Source organism: Phalacrocorax aristotelis, chromosome 5 (genome assembly GCF_949628215.1).
Source record: "Phalacrocorax aristotelis chromosome 5, bGulAri2.1, whole genome shotgun sequence".
Classification (NCBI taxonomy): domain Eukaryota; kingdom Metazoa; phylum Chordata; class Aves; order Suliformes; family Phalacrocoracidae; genus Phalacrocorax; species Phalacrocorax aristotelis.
Genome location: NC_134280.1, coordinates 18,689,180 through 18,708,527, shown reverse-complemented (window position 1 = coordinate 18,708,527; position 19,348 = coordinate 18,689,180). Strand labels below are relative to the sequence as shown.

The 19,348-nt window shown below is 63.6% G+C and overlaps 2 protein-coding genes across 2 annotated transcripts in view; both read right to left on the bottom strand.

The window, feature by feature from the left end:
* Positions 1-145: 145 nt before the first annotated feature.
* GMPPA (GDP-mannose pyrophosphorylase A) lies at positions 146-5,004 on the bottom strand. Its single transcript, XM_075093256.1, has 12 exons — positions 4,897-5,004; positions 4,728-4,825; positions 4,542-4,645; positions 3,941-4,133; positions 3,711-3,770; positions 3,436-3,566; positions 2,566-2,700; positions 2,300-2,397; positions 2,095-2,141; positions 1,913-2,005; positions 1,652-1,820; positions 146-1,563 (listed from the first exon to the last, which is right to left on the bottom strand). Exons 1-12 carry the CDS (start codon positions 4,937-4,939, stop codon positions 1,463-1,465), a joined length of 1,272 nt encoding a protein of 423 aa, XP_074949357.1. The 5' UTR covers positions 4,940-5,004; the 3' UTR covers positions 146-1,462.
* A 760-nt stretch (positions 5,005-5,764) lies between these two features.
* The window catches only part of SPEG (striated muscle enriched protein kinase), a 38,784-nt gene continuing 25,200 nt past the window's right edge, over positions 5,765-19,348 (bottom strand). The window contains exons 12-41 of the mRNA XM_075093254.1: positions 19,073-19,262; positions 18,699-18,928; positions 18,398-18,517; positions 17,876-17,980; positions 17,558-17,764; positions 17,307-17,430; positions 16,719-16,891; positions 16,119-16,231; positions 15,741-15,909; positions 15,564-15,657; positions 15,256-15,456; positions 15,033-15,093; positions 14,757-14,834; positions 14,425-14,597; positions 14,293-14,319; positions 13,899-14,051; positions 13,642-13,684; positions 13,478-13,546; positions 11,161-13,345; positions 10,895-11,047; positions 10,707-10,823; positions 10,458-10,625; positions 10,054-10,176; positions 9,690-9,854; positions 8,841-9,507; positions 8,511-8,750; positions 8,215-8,438; positions 7,747-7,822; positions 7,346-7,495; positions 5,765-7,098 (exon numbers count right to left, since the gene is read on the bottom strand). Of these exons, the coding sequence (XP_074949355.1) occupies positions 6,891-7,098; positions 7,346-7,495; positions 7,747-7,822; positions 8,215-8,438; positions 8,511-8,750; positions 8,841-9,507; positions 9,690-9,854; positions 10,054-10,176; positions 10,458-10,625; positions 10,707-10,823; positions 10,895-11,047; positions 11,161-13,345; positions 13,478-13,546; positions 13,642-13,684; positions 13,899-14,051; positions 14,293-14,319; positions 14,425-14,597; positions 14,757-14,834; positions 15,033-15,093; positions 15,256-15,456; positions 15,564-15,657; positions 15,741-15,909; positions 16,119-16,231; positions 16,719-16,891; positions 17,307-17,430; positions 17,558-17,764; positions 17,876-17,980; positions 18,398-18,517; positions 18,699-18,928; positions 19,073-19,262 (6,806 nt within the window). The 3' untranslated portion in view covers positions 5,765-6,890. The remainder of the gene's footprint in view (positions 7,099-7,345; positions 7,496-7,746; positions 7,823-8,214; positions 8,439-8,510; positions 8,751-8,840; positions 9,508-9,689; positions 9,855-10,053; positions 10,177-10,457; positions 10,626-10,706; positions 10,824-10,894; positions 11,048-11,160; positions 13,346-13,477; positions 13,547-13,641; positions 13,685-13,898; positions 14,052-14,292; positions 14,320-14,424; positions 14,598-14,756; positions 14,835-15,032; positions 15,094-15,255; positions 15,457-15,563; positions 15,658-15,740; positions 15,910-16,118; positions 16,232-16,718; positions 16,892-17,306; positions 17,431-17,557; positions 17,765-17,875; positions 17,981-18,397; positions 18,518-18,698; positions 18,929-19,072; positions 19,263-19,348) is intronic.

Genomic DNA, 19,348 nt, shown 5'->3' with positions numbered 1-19,348 from the left:
AAACCTTTGCCCATACTAGAACCCAGGCCAGATGTGGGACACAGAGGAGAAAATCAATGTACAATCCTGAAAGCAAGTACTTTGGCTCAGTTTCCCCCAGCACAGGGGTGTTCACCAGTAGGCAAGGAAATTAGCACATCTAACGCAGAGGCAAAACTGAAGGAGTTTAATACACTCAAAGCCAGGGAACAGCTAATCCCCACCCAGGACAACAGGAGAACTGGCACAGGAAGGTACAGGGCTGGGAGCAAAGATTTACTGCAAATCCATCAAACTGGGGTGTGGTACTGGATGGATGGAGAACCCCTAATGCAGCACCTCACTAAAGCTGATGCACGATGAGGCCCTTGGCAGAGTGTAGGGCTTTAGCACAGACCCTCCAAAACCAGAGAGGACAGGGAGGTAAGTGGATAAAGGGCAGTGTTGGTTACCATAGACAGAGTGTGCCAGGACTGGGGAGCTGTCTTCCATAAAAACAGCTGGTTTTGAGATACAACAAGGCGGTAGATCTGCCACCTGCGCACATGTAAGTGGATGGCTCTGGTGCCCTGTAGACATGGCTGCTGCAAGGAGAGAGATGCAGCAAGCCCCCCAAGCTACAGCCGTGCCTGTGCAGAGGAGGCTGTTGGCCCACCAGGGCAGCAGGGGCCCACTGCCCTCGCTGTGAGCCCTGCCTAGGCACTCTGTGCAGGTCTCAGCCTGACGGGAGCAGGCTTGCCAGGGCTGGCAGCTCTCCTGGCTCGTACCAGGCCCCTGGGGACAAAGGTGGTGCTGGGGAAAGGGGTGCTTTTGCAGCTCCCTCCAGGGCCAGAAGCCTGCCTGTCCAACCCAGCCCTTGTGTGCCAGTGCCTTCAGGAGAGCCTGGTACTGCCCTGTTTTCCTAGTGGTAGGCAGGAGCCCAGCTCAGGGTGTTGCAATCACACTGCTGAAATTGCGATCCTCACAACCAGCTCCTGCAAGGTGGGCTGCCTATACAGGACAGGCACATTCAAAGCTTCCCCAGCCTCTGAGATGGGCCAAGACCCTCCAGTGAGTTGCAGACAGCAACTTTTGCAGAGCAGGGCAAGCTTGGGGCAGGGGGGGGTGGCAAGACTGTGCTGGCAGCGCCCTTTGGTGGAGAAACACCCAAAGCTCAGAACCTGAGATGGTACAGGCAGCAAGTGCTCCCTCAACAGCTTCAGCCCAGGGCTCTCGGCACAAGCATGCCCCCACAGCCTTCACCCTGCCCCAGGGCTGGTTGCTGAGCTGCAAGAGAAGCAGCACCCAAGGCTGATGCTCACCAGCTTTAATGTCTGCCTGGGGTAGGAGTCAGGCACCTGCAGGGCTCCTAGCCTGCGCCTACCCCTGTGGGTGATGGAAACCTCCCAGAAGGTGGAGCACGGGCACAGGCTCTTGCTGTGAGGCACAGCAGGGAGTGGAGGGCTGGCACAAGCCCCCACCCCCAACACAGCAAGCAGCTGACTCAGAGGATAATCTGGTTCTTGTAGCTGCGGCTCAGCTCCTTGTGAGGAAGGACAATAGAGTTGAGAATAACGACCTCAGCAGGGATGGTGACACTGCAGCCTGCAGGCAGAGTGTGAGTGAGTTAGCAGGAGCAGAGTCTCTGCCCCACTGCATGGGGCCAGGGGAGCTGGGTGGGGGTAGGACGTACCCAGGATTGTGATAGATGGCGTGAGGCGCCCGTCCCGGAAGAGGCTCTCGCTGTCAATCTTGGCATAGGGATCATTAGGGTTGGGGTCACTGGGTGTTCCTTCCACCCGGGCCCAGCGACCGATGGTGCTGTCCCAGCCCACGATAGTATTGAGGACACAGGTGTGGTCCTGGGGCAAAGGAGTGGGGAGTGAGGGATGCTGCCGCCTTCCCTGCAAGAGGTGGGGGTTGACACCCATACCCTCAGGCAAACCCTACTTACATGGAGCGAGGCACCATGCAGGACAATGGACTCTCGCACGCGCACACCAGCTCCCACTGTCACACCCTCCCCGATGGAGACATTGGGGCCCAGCTATGAGGACAGAGAGAGTCAATAAGGTCAAGGACAACAGCACCCACAAGCATTGCCCTGCTGCAAGGTTCCCCCGGGTCTGCACTCACCACCGCAGTGCTGTCGATGGAGGCTGTTGGGTGGATGTACACATTCCCTGCAACACGAGGTGGCAGCGTAAAGAGAGGCAGCTTGCAGGAGCACCTGCCTCTCTGATCCGGGGCGGTCCTACCCACAGGTCCCACTTCCTCCCAAGGCAGCCCTATCCCCCAGAGGGCAGCCCCCAAGACAGTGGGGGGCATGTCAGGGGGGTACCTCGGATGACAGGGCCTCCAGGCTTGTTCTGGGCCAGCCTCTCAGGGTGGCTTTTGCTGTACTGGTTCAGGTAAAGGCGGCTGGCATAGATAGCAGAGCTGGGGGAGGAAAAGCAAATGATTGTTATTGCAATACCAGGGCAGAGAAGGGTCTGAATTCAGCACCCCCCACCCACTCCCAGGGCCCTGCCTGGGCCCCCTCCTCTCCCATCTCTGGTACAGACCATTCGATGCCCCTGCTGTGCCAGCTCTAGCTGCAGCCCTTACCCTGCTGATTTGATCTGACTCCAGAATCCATCAGTTTTGTAGACATAGAGTTTGCTGCTCCCAGCCAGTGCTGTGAAAACGTCCTGCTCTAGCCGGATCACTTCTGCACGCTGCCAGCCATTGGAGCTCTCCTCTCTGAAAGCAAGAGGCCCATTAGACACCCACCCCAGTCACAGCCTCAGCCAGGGACCCCAGCAGCTACCCTCCCCAAATCTGGGGGCTCTGGTGATCCTGGACTCCTTCCTAGCCATACACTTTTGTCCAAAGGTGGTGACAACACCAGCCATCAGGCTAGGCCTGCCCAGCCCTGCTGAACAGCAGAAGGACAGGGCTCTGGCAGCTGAAACAAGCCCTTAGCCAGAAGCTGATAGTGCAAGAGCCTTGCCCATCCCAGGTAGGTGTATGAGCAATGGATCCTGCCCCCACTCCAGAGCCCTGCACAGCTGGATTTTTGCTTGGGTGGTGGCAGAGATACCAGGTCACTGGTGCAGAGAGCTGGAAGCAGGAGCAGAGCATTCCCAGGTAGAAGGCTCACTCAGCCCCTTGTCTGGAGCTCAATGAAGATGGGGAAAGAGGAGTAGAAGGGAGAAGGGGAGTCTCAAGCTGGCCAGGAGGGGAGCAGAGGAAAGAACAGCCTTGCAGAGCAGCCTGGAGCAGGGAGGAAGGCATGCATTACTGCTAGGGACGGTCCAGCCCACAGCGCAGCCAGTGCAGACACAGAGGGAGACTTACCCAAGGTAAGGACAGCTGGTGCAGGACCAGGAAACAAGTGAGTGATGGCAGAGAAGGAGAGAAAGAATGGAGGATAAGCGTGCCGCTGCAGCCCTGGGAAACAGTGGGGTGGGAGGGACATGGGGCAGAGGCACTCACAGCACTAGCTCCTGCTGGTTCCTCTGGAAGACCTCACCAATGTGCTGGAAGATGGCAGGTGTGAACAGGTAGATGCCACAGTTAATGATCTCACTGACAAACGTGCTGGGCTTCTCCACATAGTGCTGGACCTGGAGGCAAGAGATGCGAGTCACAGATGGCAGCCCCTGCAGCTGGCGTCACGCCCTCTGTGGCAGGCTGGGAACACGCGCCCACACAGGCAGCGCAGCACCTGCTCCCCAGGCCGTGCCTGGCTTCCCATGGCCCTCTAGTACCTCCTGCGTCTCTGCATTTGCCACGATACAGCCGTAATTCAGTGCCTGCGTCCTGTTGGCCTACAGAGCAAGGATGCATTAGCAATGGTGGAGCAGCGGGCATGTGGATGCAGAGCAGATGAGACTTGGAGCTCGCACCCAGGGACCCATCCACCCCAGGAGCCACTGGCTTCTAGACAAGCCCGTGGCAGAGCACTGCTGCTCCTCTGCTCCCCAGTACTGCCACTCACTGTGGTACCCAGAATGACAAAGCTATGCGCATCCCCATGCTGCTGCCAGAACTCCAGCATCTCCTGCAAGGGGAACTCTGAGCACACGTCTGCGTTGAGGACAAAGAAGGCCTCAGCACCACCTGACAGGATCTGGTCTCGGAAGTGATAGATGCCACCACCCGTGCCCAGCGCTGCATACTCCTGGAGATACCTGCGAGCCAAGCAGGGAAAAGGGAGGGCTTAGGGAAGCTGGGATCTGGAGCCACTGTTCAGCAGCAGGGCCGGGAAGGGCTGGCAGGGGGCTGGAGAGATGTTATCCTGCCATGCAGTGACGGGGCTCCCATGGGTAGTGGCAGAGGGGAAGGAGGCAGAGAGAGCTTGCAGCTGTGCTGGAGAGGCATCTTCAGAACAGGAACCAGCCAGGGCAGGGCCTGGGGCAGGGGTGGTATGGCAGAACTAAGGCAGGAAGCCAGCTGTGACCATCCAGGCTGGGACAGGGCCCACCTGCGCAACACCCAGGCGCAGGCCGGGGGCTGCCTGCCCTGGGGGAAAAGTGGGCAAGGGCTGTGCCACCGTGGGTACTGCGGGGGAGGAGGGGAGCGGAAGGGCTCCTGCCCACCTGATGGGGATCTTGAACTCCTGCTGTGCCAACACCAGGAAGCGGCTGAGGGCTTCGTGGGGCTGGTAGAAGCCCATCAGCAGGATCTCCTTCACGCCGGGTACCTGAGGGGAAGGAAGGGAGGGTGGGAGAGGGCGGCCCTGGCCCCCTGGACCCGGCCCCGACCCACCCCCCGGCCCCCCATACCTTGGCGCAGGCCTCGATGTGGTGCTGCACCATGGGCACGCCGGCCACGGGGAAGAGCGGTTTGGGCACCTCGAAGGACAGCGGCCGGAACCGGGTCCCTGCGGGGCAGAGGCGGGTCGGCGGGGCCCGCAGCCACGCGGGACGCCCCGCGGGGCCCAAGCGCACTCACCCTTCTGAGGGCCCCCGATGAGGATCACCGCCTTCAGCAGCATGACGGCTCCGCTCCAGCCGCCGCCGCTCCCTCCTCCCCGTCCCGCCCGCCGCTTCCGCACACGTGGCTGTGACACGTCAGCACGCGGGCCTTTCCTTCCCCGCAACACGTCACCGCGCCGGGCGGTGACGCCCGCCGACCGCCAGGGGGCGCCGCAGCGGCGGGAGGAGGGTGCCGCGCCTGCGCGTGTCGCGTGCGCGGGGGCGGCCGGGGCGGCGGGTGTGCAAGGGGCGGGCTTTGCACGGGTGGGCGCACGGGGGGGGGCTATTCGGGGCCGAGAGCGCCGCTGCGTGTCTGTGCGCGCGCGCGCGTGTGTGTGCAAGGGAGCGGCCTCGTGTGCGGGAGCGTCAGCGTGAGCGTGCAAAGGAGCTACCGCACGTGCGCGCGTGTGCACGCTTGTGCGCGCGCCGTGCAGGGGGGACGTGACGGGCGTGTGCACCGGGGGACAGGTGGGTGTGGGCGAGGGGACAGCAACCGGACGGTCTCTCCGCTGCACCCGGGCGTCCCCAGCTGGAGCCGGCCCCGCCGGCCGTGCTGCCTCCGCCACCAGGCCCTCCAGCACGGGCTATTTTTGCTTCATGACGCCAGCACCCCGTGAGCTGCATCCCCCACCCCGGCGCTTCACAGCTTTCCTGGCTCCCTCCCCATGTTTCCGACACCCTTCCCAGCCCGTCCTCACCTGGAAGCCTTCTTGGCTTCGCGTCCCTGGATTTTGGGACAGGACCCTCCTGAGGTGCCCAGCCCTCCATGGCATCCAGGGGCTGCTCTGCCCGCCCACCCCACCCACCCCGTCCTCTCCCAGTTAGGCACGGAGAGGGGACTGGCTGCTCAGGGTCTTTATTGCTGCTCTGGTATGTTGCTTGCTCCAAACCACAGGGACGCTGGCAACTCCGGAGCCCAGCAGAGGGGAGGGGACGGGGATGGGGCAGAGGCCTTCTCCCCAAAGTCAATAAATAAAGCCCTATTGCTACAGCAGCATCTGGAAGGCAGGTGCCCAACCAGTGCCCCTATCCGCCTGCCCAGGGCACCCAGGCCATGCTGGAGCACCCTGCTGCCAGCTGGGGAGGGGATGTGGGGCTCGGCGAGGCACCCGTAGGGCTGTGCCGGGGGTCGGGTGGGAGGTGGTGCCCGGGTGTGGGCGGTGGGGGGCAGGGTGAGGGCTGGAGCTGGGCAGGCAGAGTGCGAGCAGCGTGGGCCTGAGCAGGCGCAGGTGTGCGTGGCACGTGGGTGCCCCCCTGAAAAGGACAGGAGGGGCTGCCGGCCAGCCCCCTGCCCCAGTGAGGGGAGCAGCCGACAGCCCCGGGGAAGGCACTGGCATCAGTCCTGCGGCCGCAAACCTGCTTGCCAGGATTGGGGCTGGGAGGAGCAGAAGGTGGGGGGCTGGTGGCCCCCACTCCCAGCTATGAGGACTGGGGCTGTGCTGGCAGGCAGGGGGTCATGGAGCAGGGCAGGGGGCTGTGAGGAGGCCTTTCTCTGCAGGAACTACTGAAGCAGCCTCAATCCTTGGGCGCTGGCGTGCAAACCAGGGAGAGCAAAGGGACCCCCATGCCGTGGCCGGGGGCAGTTGCAGGCTGTGGCGTAAGGCACACGGCTGACGGGACCAGCGTGGCCAGGGCTGGCTGGCATGCTGGTGGTGCTCCCGCCCGGGGCTTCCCTCGGGTCCCCACCCCATCCTTCCCCTGACCCTCTGCCACATTCTCCGTTCCTCCCAGCAAGGCTTCCCGTCGCCTGCCCGCTGCTGGATCCCACCGCTGGGCCGGCTGGGGCAGCACCTCCTTTCTCGCTTGGCACCACCAAAATGAGACGCTGGCCGCCAGCATCCCCAGTGGCAGCGCATGAGGTCCGTGGGCTCATCCCGGCGCGTCCCGGCTCCTCCTTGGCCGTCCCATCCTGCGGCCCCTGGAATGTTCCTCTGGCTCCTCGGCCCCTTGTGGCCATGGCCGAGGCACTGGCTACTGTGGCCCCGGCGGCTGGCCGCCCTGGTAGGAGCGGAGTAAGACCTTGTGCTTGGTGACGGCCTCGCTGCGGCGCCGCTGGTGCTCCACCAGGAACTCCTTGAGGCGGTTGGTGGTGAAGGTCAGGGTCTGGCGGCGCAGCTTCATCAGGTAGGCATCCTGGAGCCAGGCGTTGGCAAAGCAGTCCTTCACCGTGGGGCGGCTCCTGGGGCAAGGGCGGCGCCGAGTCAGGGGCCATGGGGTGCCCACCACCACTCCACCCCCCCCAAACCCAGCCACCCCAGGGGTCCCAGCCCTCAGGAGATACCAGTACTCTCCAGGAACAGGGATGGGCCCCAGGGTCTCACAGATGATGTCTGGAGGGTCCCTGTGGGGCAGGGAGCTGCCTGGCTGGCCTGGTCATGGCTGCAGCCCAGGGCCATGTGTGCTCCCTGCCTGGGCCAGGCACTCACCAGGGGTGGACAGCGAGGACCTTGCGGATGAAGAGGGCAGCAGTCTGTGAGACGTTGGGGTACATCTTGAAGGCATCAAAGCGCCCAGCCAGGATGCGGTTCTCTGTCTCAATGGGGTCCAGTTCGAAGAATGGTGACCTCCCGCTGAGCCTGTGAGGGTGGAGGGGCGGCATGGGCTGAGGGGCAGTGGTGGGAGGGCACCTGGGACCCCCTACCCACCCATCCCTCGTTTGCAACAGCCACAGCTGCCTAGGGTCTCAATCCCTGTGTCCAGCTGGGAAGTGTCTGCAGGACTACAGCATCACCCAGCCCACCACCAGCCTGGTGCCCCCCATGGCACTGAGCCCTGGGTGGGGCTGACAGCACCTCAGGGTGCTCGTCCCCCCATCCCCTTCTCTTACATGATGTAGGTGAGGACGCCAACGCCCCAAACATCTGCTGCAGAGCCCACCGGGTCGCCCTTCACCACCTCCGGCGCTGCAGGCAGGGGATCAGGACTGTCATATACACCAGGGGGCCCAGCCCCAGCATCACTAGCACCCCACCACCTGCAGCATCCACAACACCCCACCATTGCACCCTCCACCACCCCTTCTGACACCCCAATGCCCTGACAGAGCCCAGCACCTCCAAGGATACCCCAGGTGCCCCATAGCACCCAAACTTTCCTGCTGATCCCAGCTACCCTACAGAAACCCTCAGTGGATGCTCCCAGCACCTCAAAGACCCCCAGCTTCCCCGAGGACACCTCAACACCTACCCCCACCCAGTTCCAAGCTCCCCCATCGCACAGGCACACATGCACACCTTGGGCACAAGCGTGCCCTGTCCCCGTCCCCATGCCACCACACTCCCAATGCCCCACTCACACATGTACTCCAGGGTGCCAACGCGCCGCCCCAGCTGCCGCAGGACAAGGGGGTTGTAGGTCTGGGCGCTGCCAAAATCGATGATCTTGAGGGCATTCATGCCCGAGATGACTATGTTGTCCGGCTTGATGTCGAGATGCACAATGCGGCAGCTGTGCAGGTACTCGAGGCCCTGCAGGAGCTGCAGCACGTAGCTCACCACATCATCCTCCGAGTAGCGAAACCTGGGGACAAATGGCCTCAGCGGGTGGCCCCGTGCTGGTGGTCGTTGCCAGCAGCCCCGTGCCCGCTTGTACCTGTCCACAATGCTGTAGAGGATCTCCTTGCCAGCGCAGTTCTCGCAGATGAGCACCAGGTAGCGGGGGGTGATGTACGCCTCGTGCAGGGCCATGATGCGTTCGTGGTGCAGTGCCTTGAGAATCTCATACTCCTGCAGCACGCTCTGCTTCCTCTCTGCCTCGTAGGGCACAATCTTGGCCATGAAGTGCTTCCCCGTGGCATTCTCCTTGCACAGCCGGATCACCCCAAAACGGCCCCTGTGGCACAGGGCAGTGCTCAGCATCCCTGACATGGGGTGCTGGGGGGGAGACACCCCCAGCAGAGCATCCCACCCCACTGCTCCTCACCTCGCCTTCTCATCCAGGAACGTGTATGGCTTTTGGGGGACACCCTGCCTCAGTGCTGTGCTGTCCTTCACCCCCAGCGTCCTGCTCTCAGCTGGGGGCTCCTTGGAGGACGGAGCAGTGCAGGGGGGCTCCTGTGGGGAGGATGACACAGGGGGCATGGAGACGAAGGAGGTGACCATGTAGGGGGGCATCTTCCGCACAGGCACGGCATTGGGTGTGGGAGAGAGCGTGGGGGCTGAGCTGGGGGCGGTTGACACTGGGGAAATGGGGGACAACTTGGAAGGGGAGGGGGCCCGAGGTGGGGTGGATGTGTCCGTGGAGGGCATGGGGGAGCCCTGGGTGGGGGTGTCTGTGTGGGGTGAGGCAACAGTCCGAGGGGGGGTGAACATCAACTCCGGGGGCACATAGATGGTGATGTCAGGTGGGAGCTCGGGGTCTGGCTGCGGCCCCTCCTCACAGGGCATGGGGGTCTGTAGGACCCCAGGGGGGACATCTGCCTGCGCCACCCCTTCTGCCTTCTGCACCGCTCCCTTGTGCTTGTGGGGCGGCGTGGTGGGGGTGGCCCTCATGGCTGGCGGCTCCAGCTGCCCCACAGGTGTCTGGGTCGACCGGCTGGAAGCCACCTTCTCAGGGACGGAGATGTCCTTGGCTGGGGCAGCTCGGGCATCTGCAGGGAGCAAAGCAAGGTATGAGCCACGCGCAGATAAGCCAGGAGCAGGGTGCAAGCGGCACCCTGTTCTCCAAAGTCCTGGGGGGAAGATCCCCTGGGACTCAAGGACTCCCAGAGCATCCCAGCCCTACAGCTGGCCCCATGGCTGCCCCACACCCCGCAGGACAGGGCTCACTCACCTCCTGCCTCGAGGTGCACCTTCCCTGAGGGGGTGCTGTAGGGTCCCTGCCCGGCCTTGTTGACACAGGCCACCCGAAATTTGGCTGCACTCCCAGGGGGCAAATCCGTCACATTGAAGTAGCAGTCAGCGATGCCTGTGCTGATGATCTTCCACTCATGCTCCCCTGCTGCCACAGAGGGCAAGGTGAGGCAAGGGCAGTCCAGGGGCAGGGGGCAGCCCCCTGCCCCCACCCCTGACCTGGGACCTCGCTGAGTCCCAGGGGACAGCAAGGACATTGGGCACTTTTGTCCTGGCTCAGTGTCCCTGTGTCAGCCCATCTTTCCAGCTGTGGCTCCCAGGTGACAGGAGGCAGCCCCACGTACCATCCAACCTGCGCTCCAGCGTGTAGGTGCAGGGGGCTTTGCTCTCCGCAGGCTTCCACAGCACCAGCACCGTGTTCTTGTACTTCTGGGGGATCTCTGGAGTGCCCGGCCGCCCAGGAAGCCCTGTGAGGGGACAGACAGGGTGGGCTGGGTGCCCGGCCAGGGACAGGGCAGAGCTGCTGTGGGGTGAGGACAGCTCAACACATGGGCTCGGAGATGCTGGAGGTGCCTGGGCAAAGCCAGCCTGTCCCCCCTCAAAAGTTCCAGTCTCTTGCAGATGTGAAGAGTGGAGCTCAAGTGATCTGCTCTGAGCAGTCCCCAGCCCTGGGGTGCCTGTCAGGCACACGCTCTCTCCTCTTAGGGCAGCACCTCTGTCCCCTGAGGTCCCCCCCTTGCATCCTTACGTGCCACAGCCAGCGTGCAGGAGCTGATGGCTGTGCCCAGGGCGTTGGCGGCCGCACACTCATACAGGCCCGCATCCTTCCTGGACACCTTGGCGATGGTGAGCATCTGCCGGCCATCCTTGCAGGAGATGATGTTCAGTGCATTGTCCGGCTGCAGGGACCTCTTGTCTGCAGAGGGGAGCAGAGGAGAGGGATGCTACAGTGGTCCCCTGGCACTCGGCCACTGAGGCAGTGCAGGCAGCCCCCCACCTTTCATCCAGATGATCCGGGGGGTTGGGCTGCCAGCAGGCAGGCAGCAGAGGGTCAGCGCCTCACCCTCCAACAGCACCTGGTCCTTCAGTTTGATGTGGAAAATGGGGGCGAAATCTGGAAAGCAGAGGGGATTCAGGCTGGGGCACTGATGGACACCCACCATCCCATCCCAGGGCTGCACCTACCCGACTCGCTGGGTGCGTGTGGCCTGCCAGTGGCAGGTCCCTCCTCCCGCAGCAGGCTGGAGGGGATGCTGGGCTGTGAGGCCACCTTCTCCTTCTTGCCCCGTGAGAGCCCCCAGCGCTCCCAGCGGGACCGCTTCTGGCTCTCACCCCCACCTGCGGGCACCCGGGATGGCTGAGAGTGGGGCCGAGCCAGGGTGGGCATGCCCGCTGCGCCCAGAGTGGCTGGGCCACAGGGTGCTGGTGGGACCCCTCCCCTTGCCACTCACCTTTGGTGGAGGTGGAGGACCGGGTGCTGCCCTCCGAGTGTAGGGACTCAGAGGAGGGTGCAGGTGCTGGGGGGGGCCCTGGCTGCAGGCTCTCTCCCTCGGAGCTGGCACGGCGGAGCTCCCCGGGGCCCTGACCCTCGGGCCGCTCATCCGACAGGCTGCGCAGCCGCGCAGAGACCCGCTCCACCGTGGCGCTGATCTTCCTCCGCACGGCCACCACCGGTGACTCGCTCTCCCCGCTGCCCCCCAGCTCTGACTTGAGGCTCTCTGACTCCCTCCGCTCCTTGGAGCCACCCAGAGCCAGGCTCCAGGAGAAGCGACGCCCACCAGATAGAGTCTCACCACCCTCGTCCTCCCCCCTGCTCTTTTTCCTCTCAGCAGGTGGGGTCCGCTTGAGGAGCACGGACATCCTCCGGAGGAAGCCCCTGTCCTTCTCCACCTCGTGCAGGTCCTGCACCGACTTGGACTTGGCTGCCAGCCCGGTAGGCCGGTCCCTGCGCAGCTCCAGGGGCACGCCGGCTGGCGTGGGACGGTAGATGCCCTCATCGGGGGCTGGGGGGCCGGCCAGGTGCCGATCCTCAGAGCGGGAGCGGGTGAGAAGCTTCAGCCCCCGGCTGAGTGATGACTCCCGGCCCCGCTTGAACTTGGCCTCAAAGACCTCCTCTGAGTCAATGTCCTGGATAAGCAGAGAGCTAGAGGAGCCATTGGGCTTCACCTCCCTCCTCGATGCCTGTGCTGGTGCTGGTGTGGGGGGCACAGTGGAGGTGGTCGGCAGGGACCGGGGGACTTCCTCAGGGACTGGCTCTCCACCTTGCATGGCTCCCATGGCTTGCATGACCTTGGCATAGGAAGACGTTTTGGGTGCTTGGGTGCCAGGAACTGGGGGCTGCAGTGGGGCAGGTGCTCCCATCCTGGCAGCCCCCTCCCTGATGGCTCCAGCAGCTTTGGCGGGCATCTTTTCCTCCTGCCCCCTGGCTGTGGGCTGCTTCCCCATTGTGGTGGCAGCCAGGCTGACCCCGGGCGGGCTATGCTCCTCAGGGACGTGCCTTGTCCCCAGGGTAGCCTTGGTAGCAGGGGCTCGGGGGACAGCGGTCTCCACCACAGTGGGTGTTGGCGGGCCGGGGGCATCTGGTGGCACTGCGGGCCGGGCGTCAGAGAGGGCTGAGAGCGATGGGGACTCCTTGAGCCGCTGGGCCTCCAGGCAGGCCATCGGGATCTCCAGGGGGGCACCGGAGCGGCGGTGCCGGACGACAGGCTCAGCGTCCCCATGGCTGAAGGAGCTGCTTTTCTGCAGCCGGTGCTCGGGAGGGAAGAGGTGTGGCGAGGTGGCCTCGCTGGAGGCAGCCCGCACCAGCCGCGGCACTGCCGGTGCCGGTGGCTCCAACCGTGTTGACCGGAGGACCTTCTTGTCAGGGCCAACCCCCAGGGTCTCCAGGAGGGGACCCCGCAGGCCACTGACCTTGCCATCCCCAGGGCCGCCCCGCAGTAGCCGCTGGCGCATCAGCTCCAGGCGCTGAGCGTGATCGTCTTCCCCCCAGGCCCCTTTCCGCCGAGGCAGCTCCATGGAGGCCGCCTTGGCCAGGGTCCGGCGGGGGTCCCGGCCCACCTCGGCCCCCTCCTCGGTCCCTGGGGGCTGGTGGAGCAGCAAGGCGCTGTCAGCCGAGCTGCCCCTCTTCAGCTCTCCCCGCCGGGTGCTCCCTGGGGACTCCAGGCTGGAGCCCTTCCTCATGGCTTTGCGGGGGTACTCCATCCGCTTCTGGGCTTCAGGGGCTTCTTCGTCAGAGGAGCCGGGCTCCTCTGCCTCCATGCACGGCCGCCGTGGCCCAGCACCCCTCGGCCGCTTCCCCAGGGCCACCCCGGGCTTACCCGCACCCTGGCTCTGCCACTCCATGGCAGAGACGTCCCCTGGTGTGACCCCCTCCAGCCGCAGCCCCTCGGATGGTCCAATGGCCTCGTCATCTGTGGGGATCTCATTGAGTGACATGCGGGAGCCAGAGAACTCCACCTGGTGTGGCATGGGGATGAAGGGCAGCTCATCCAGGTCGTCTGAGTCTGAGGAGGATGACAGCGCCGGCGACTCCTTGAGGTGCCGGGGCACAGCGATGGAGAGGTGGTTGGACGTGTCCTCCAGCAGCTCTGGGATCGGCCGCAGCACCATGTTGCACTTGTAGCTGATCTGCGAGCGCTGCATACAGCAGAGAGGGCTGGATCAGGCCCAGGCAGGCAGCACAGCATTGTCCTGCCCAGTGCACATCACCCCATCTTGCCCAGCACACAGCTCTGCCTGCCCCACTCCTGCCCCAGCTCCTGCCTTCACCTGCCATTTCCGACGGGAGAGGAAGAGCTTTAGGTGGTCAGTGCTGATGACCTTCCCCTTGGCCAGCGTCTGCAGGGTGAGGGGACAGCGGTGTCCCACGGAGCCTACAGCAGGCTCAGGGGAACCCCTCTGCCATCAGGTGCTGCGTCCCTGTCCAGGCTCACCTTGAACCAGGGATGCTCCAAGGTTTGCTCTGCATTGGGTCTCCTGTGAACCAACAGCGCTGGGTGAGAACCGCCCATGCTGGGGGGCTTTGGCTACCCCAGAGAAGGGCAGGAGGGTCTGGCTGCCCATGCAGCACCCCGGCAGGGCTGTGCAGCCAGCCTGCCCTCGGGCACCCCAATGCACAGGGTTCCCCACCCTCCATCAAGCACAAGGCTCATGCCGGAGGGGTGGGGCGCAGGGACCCCACAGCACTCACAGCCTGTCATTGACCAGGACTTTGATGACAAAACCCTTGGCTTCCCGGGTGAGGCCCTGGAACATCCTCTCCTCGAAGGCCACGTTGTAGTTGCGGATGTTCATCAGCGTTGTCTTGTCGTTCTCCCCCACGAAGGGGGAGATCCCCGTCAGGCTGCCAAGGAAGGAACACTGTCATTGGGCCAGGGGCAGGTGGGGAAGAGCATGGCAAGTACAGGGGACTGAGACAGGATCTCGGACCCCAGCCCTGGTGCCATGGGGAGGGCAGAAGCAGGAGCAGCCAGGGAGAAGGCTGAGCCTGCAAGGAATGACGTGCATGGGCGCAGGCCCAGCACTACAACTGGCAAGGGGGCAGGAAGGGGGTCACTCCTGTGGGGGCCCACTGGGGCACTTACCAGAGGTAGGCGATGACCCCCACAGGCCTGCGGAGAGGAGAGCGCATTTACTTCACAGCATGAGCACTCCGGGGCACCCAGTCCCTCCCAGCATAGTGGGGTACCCACCATCCACCCCAGGGCTGCCCTTACCAGATGTCGGTGACACTGGAAACGGGGCTCTGGTTGACAATCTCGGGGCCCACAAACTCGGGGGTGCCATACTTGCAGTACTGTGGCTCCTCGGGTGTCAGCTCCTGTGCGTTGCCAAAGTCGCAGATCCGGACCTGCTCGCTGCTTGAATCCGCCATCAGGAGGTTTTCTGGCTACAGGACAGTGCGGGGCAGACGGGAGCTTGGCAGGAGGCAGGGGCTCCCCCCAGGGAAGGGATGTCCCCTGTCAGCAGGAATGAACTCCCCATAGCGTGGTAGGAGCCCATCCATGCAGGCGCAAGGAAGGAGGGAGTGGGAGAGTCCCGTACTCACTTTGATGTCCAGGTGCAGGATGCTGTGCTGGTGCAGGTAGCAGATCCCCTCCAGGACCTGTCGCATGTACGACCGGACCTGCAAGAGAGCAGAGGGAGGGTGGGCACCCTGAGCATGGGCCAGCCCCACGATGGCTCTGTGCAGAGGAGGGTGCAGGCTGTAGTCCCCTTTGTAGCCTGATACAACAAGCGTTGCATGTCCCTGGGCTGGGAGAGATGCCAATGGCTGCAGGCTCCCTCCCTCCACCATAATTTTGTCCCCCCAGGGTTCACCCACCTCCGACTCGCACACTGAGGGCTTCCTTGCCATCCTGTCCAGCAGCTCTTCCTCGGCGCAGCTGGGCCCCAGTCAAGGAGCACAGAAACTCCATGTCCCACCGTGCCCTGCACCCCCCTGGGCACCCAGCTCCTCGGCACTCACTCTGCCCACCTGTGTCCCCCCCAAAAGCCTCCCCTCCTCTCCCACACTGTGCGCTGCTGGAGCAACGCCTGGAGGATACAGCTCCATGACCATGATGACAGCGTTCTTCTTCTCGAAGGCATCATGGAAGAAGACGATGCGCTCGTGGTCCACCTGCGAGAGGATGTGAAGCTCCCGGCGTGCCGACTGCTTGGCCTTGGTCCTCCCAGGGACAAACTTGGCGGCAAAGTCCAGCTGGGTGCTCTTCTCCGTCACCCTCCGCAGGTAGGAGAAAGCCCCCCTGCAATATCCCAAGGGACAGAGCCCCATGTTGCAGCCTGGCTCCAGCACTTCTGTCCCTGTGGTGCCCGGGGTGCCCCACTGCCCACTGTCCCAGCAGCCCCGTACCTCCCAATCTCCTCATGCACATCATAGTAGTCAGTCAAGCGTCGAGCCTTGTGCAGTGCCTCCTCCTCCATGGCAGTATCAGCAGCAGGCTGAGCTGGGGGAAGGAAAGGCGCTGGCGGGGGGCAAGCCAGGCACCCAGGCTCTTCCCCCCGCAGCTGGGGGGCTGGCTGGCCATACCTGCCCGCACCACCAGCTCCGCCTTGCAGGAGACCTCCCCGGCCAGGTTCTTGGCTGTGCAGGTATAGACGCCACTGTCGGGCTCGGCAGCACCCAGCACCACCAGTGAGCACTCGTTATCCTCATACACAAAGCTCAGGTGGCTGCTTTCCTCCAGCAGCTCCCCATCCTGGGGGTGGCAGAGGTGTCAGGGGGTCCTGTTGCATCCCCGACCATCTCCCACCACCCTTTCCCCATGGATAGGGCATGGGGCACATCCTGCATCACCAGGGGTGAATGCAACCCCAAAGCCCCAGTGCAGCAATCCGGGTGAGACAGTGAAGGGTGTGGGTCTGGGGCCCAATGGGTCAGGAAGGGGATGGGGGGGTGCCAACCCACCTTGTACCACATGATGTCTGGCAGCGGTTTCCCCTCCACCACCACAGCAAAGCGCGGTGTCTCCCCTTCCTGGGCATCAATGTCCTCCATGATGGACTCAAAGCGTGGTGCCTCTGCCAAGAGACAAGGCATGGGACACCATGGGGCAGTGCCACCCATCTGCCATTGGCATGGGGTGTACAGATGTGAGGCACTGCGAGGAAGTGCCAGCCCATGGTGCAGGGGCACAGAGCACCATGGGGCTGTGCCACCCCAATTCACCTGGGGCACATGGGACACTTCTACCCAAGTCAGATACAGGTAAAGGGCACTGGGCTATCAGCATGGGTATCAACACACGGTTCATGGATCTTCAGCTCCATGGGGCATTGCCACCCTGTAGGGCAGCATCCCCATAGCATACAAGTATGGAGCACTGAGAAGCAGTGCCATGCTATGGGGCAGTGCCCCTGTGGCACATGGGCTTGGGGCCCCATGAAGCAGTGCCACCCTGGGGGGTAATTCCCCCCCCACCATGGCACATGGGCTTGGAGTACTGTAGGGTGATGCCACCCCATCCCCAGCAAAGAAGCACGGCCCCTCACGTGCCGGGGCACCTACCTGCAAGATGGAGGTGGAGGGTGCAACAGGCAGTGCCGTGGCGGTTGGTCACCTCGCAGGCCAGTGGCCCCGCAGCCTCCCGGCTCACGTGCAGCAGTCGCAGACAATGCTGGTCGTCATCCGGCATCATCACCTCACATGTGCCCTCCTGCTCCCCCAGCACCTGCCCGTCCCTGGAGGCACACCAGCTGCCACATCACAACCCCACAGGCAGCCCCAGACCCACTGCCCTATTGATAGCTCCCACCCCACAGTCCCTTGGCCACCTCCTGACCCATGAATGATATCAGCCCCAGCTCTCACCCTGCAGCCCCTGCAAACTGCTCACACCTCATTGCTAACTCTGCCTTCTGAACATCTCTCAACCCTTAGCACCCCACAGAAGCATGGCCCCAGAAGAAAAGCCCCCTCATACAGCTCTGCACAGCCCTGGACATCACCTTTGAGTGCACGGCCAGCCCAACCCCAGGGAAGGGGCCCCCACCCACTGCAGGCTGCAAGGAAAGCTGGTGCAGGAGCCCGTCTTTGTGCCCTCTGTGGGGTGATGCTGGGCATGGGGCAGGCAACGTGCACAGCACCATGTCCTACCTCTTCCAGGTGACGGTGGCCTCCACATGGTTGATGGTGACGGTGATGGAGGCTGGCTGACCCTCCACCATGTACACCACATCTGGCTTGTCCAGGATGACTGGGGCCTCTTCCAGATAAGGACCTGCCACACGCACCATCAACACCACCTCCGGACCCCACATCACCCAGCCCTGGCCAGCTTACCACTCCAGTGGGGACAGAGACCCCTCCACCCCAGCCACCCATCCCCTCCCCACTGCCCCTCTCACCCCGGTCCAGGAGCTGCACGGGCCCCACAGGAGGGGAGGGCTTGCTGTTGGTCTTGGGGGTGGCAGTGATGACACGGAAGAGGTACTGAGCACCCTTGATCAGCTTGTGCACCGTGTAGGTGGTGTCCCGCATGCCGGCCATCAGCACGAGCCACTGTGTTGTGCCCAGCACTTGCATTTGTACCACATAGGTCACCGAGTTGGGGTCTGCAGGGGGAGAGGGTTGGCGCAGAGCCCCTGGCATCAGGCTGGCCCATGTGCCCCATCACAGCATTGCCCACCTCCTGCCCAGCCCCTGCCCATCCCTCACCCCCTCACCTATGGCACTGTCCAGCCATTTGGGCTTGTTCCAGGTCAGCGTGATGGCTCTGCCGGTCACCAAGACCACAGTGGGGGGCCCGTCAGGGGGAGTCGGCACCACATCTGTATGGGGAGGTAGGCAGGTATGTGAGCACAGCCACTGCCACAGCTCTTCAGGGCATTTGCCTTATGCCCAGGGAGAAGTGGGCTGCAGAGGACGGACAGGGCCAGTGACCCTCACTGGTTCCCTGGCAGGGGCTCAGCCTGGCAGCCCCTGTGGGGCTGGTGCTGCCAGCAAGCCCTGAGCAGGACCTGGGGGTCCAGAGATGGGTCCTCAGCCCACAAGGTAAGGACTGCACAGCTGACCCTGCTTTTAGGTTGGATTAGAAACCTCCTGAGGTCCCCTCCAACCTGAACTGCCTTGTGATCCTATCACCCTAGGACCTTGCTCCAGGGCCACCAACCCGCATCCCCAGAGCGCAGCCTGGCTGGGTGACAGTGGGCAGCTGCACATCCCCAGTGGTGCCTGATGCTGCTTACCGGTGACGTAGAGGTGTGCGTAGCATGTGGCCTTCCCCACTTTGTTGGCGATGACGCTTTTATAGACACCAGCATGCGCGTGGCTGACAGCCGTGAACACCAGGCGATGGACATCCTTATCTAGGGGGGAACAGGGGGACAGAGGTAAGACTCTGCCAGCCAAGCGGCACAGAGGTCCCCTCCCTGCCTCACAGGGCGTGAAGGTTTGGGGGGGATGCCTCCTCCCAGGGTGTCCCCCCTTCCTGTGCCACAAGCGGAGGGACCCCAAGGGGGTGGGGGGGGGGGCAGCGGGGAGCCCTACACTGCATCATCTTGCGGTCATCAGTGCTGTCAATGCGGCAGCCGTTGTGGAACCAGGTGATGGAGGGGTAGGGCAGCCCGGCCACCTGGCACTCCAGCACGGCCTCCTTCGACTCCACCACATCCAGGTTGTGCAGCGGCTTCAGGAAATCGGGCATGGTGAAGCACTCCACCTCTGTCTCCGCCTGCTCTGGTTCCTCCGGGATGGACGGCATCTTCTCCAGCTTGGAGCTGCAAGAGCCCACACATGCTCATGGTGGGAACACAGTGCCCGAGCCCAGCCCCAACCCCAGGCCTTGCACAAGCCCATTGTCCCCCAAGTCTGAGAAGGGAGCAAGCAGGGGGGATGCAGATCCTAGAGACCCCAACTCTTACATCTGGGAGGTGGCAGACGGCCGCGGCTCCTCCACGTATAGCTCAGCAGAGCACTCCGTGTGGCCGTGGGCATTCCTGGCAGTCACCACATACTGTCCCTCATCCTCACTGCCCACGTGCACGATGACCAGTGAGTGCAGCCCCCCGTCCCGCTGAATCCGCACATTCTCACCCTCCTGCACCATCTGGCCTGCAGGGAGACACACACCAGCATCAGCATCAGCACCCCTCCCAGCTCTGGCTGGGCACAAACCCTTGAGTGTAGCCCCCAAGGGG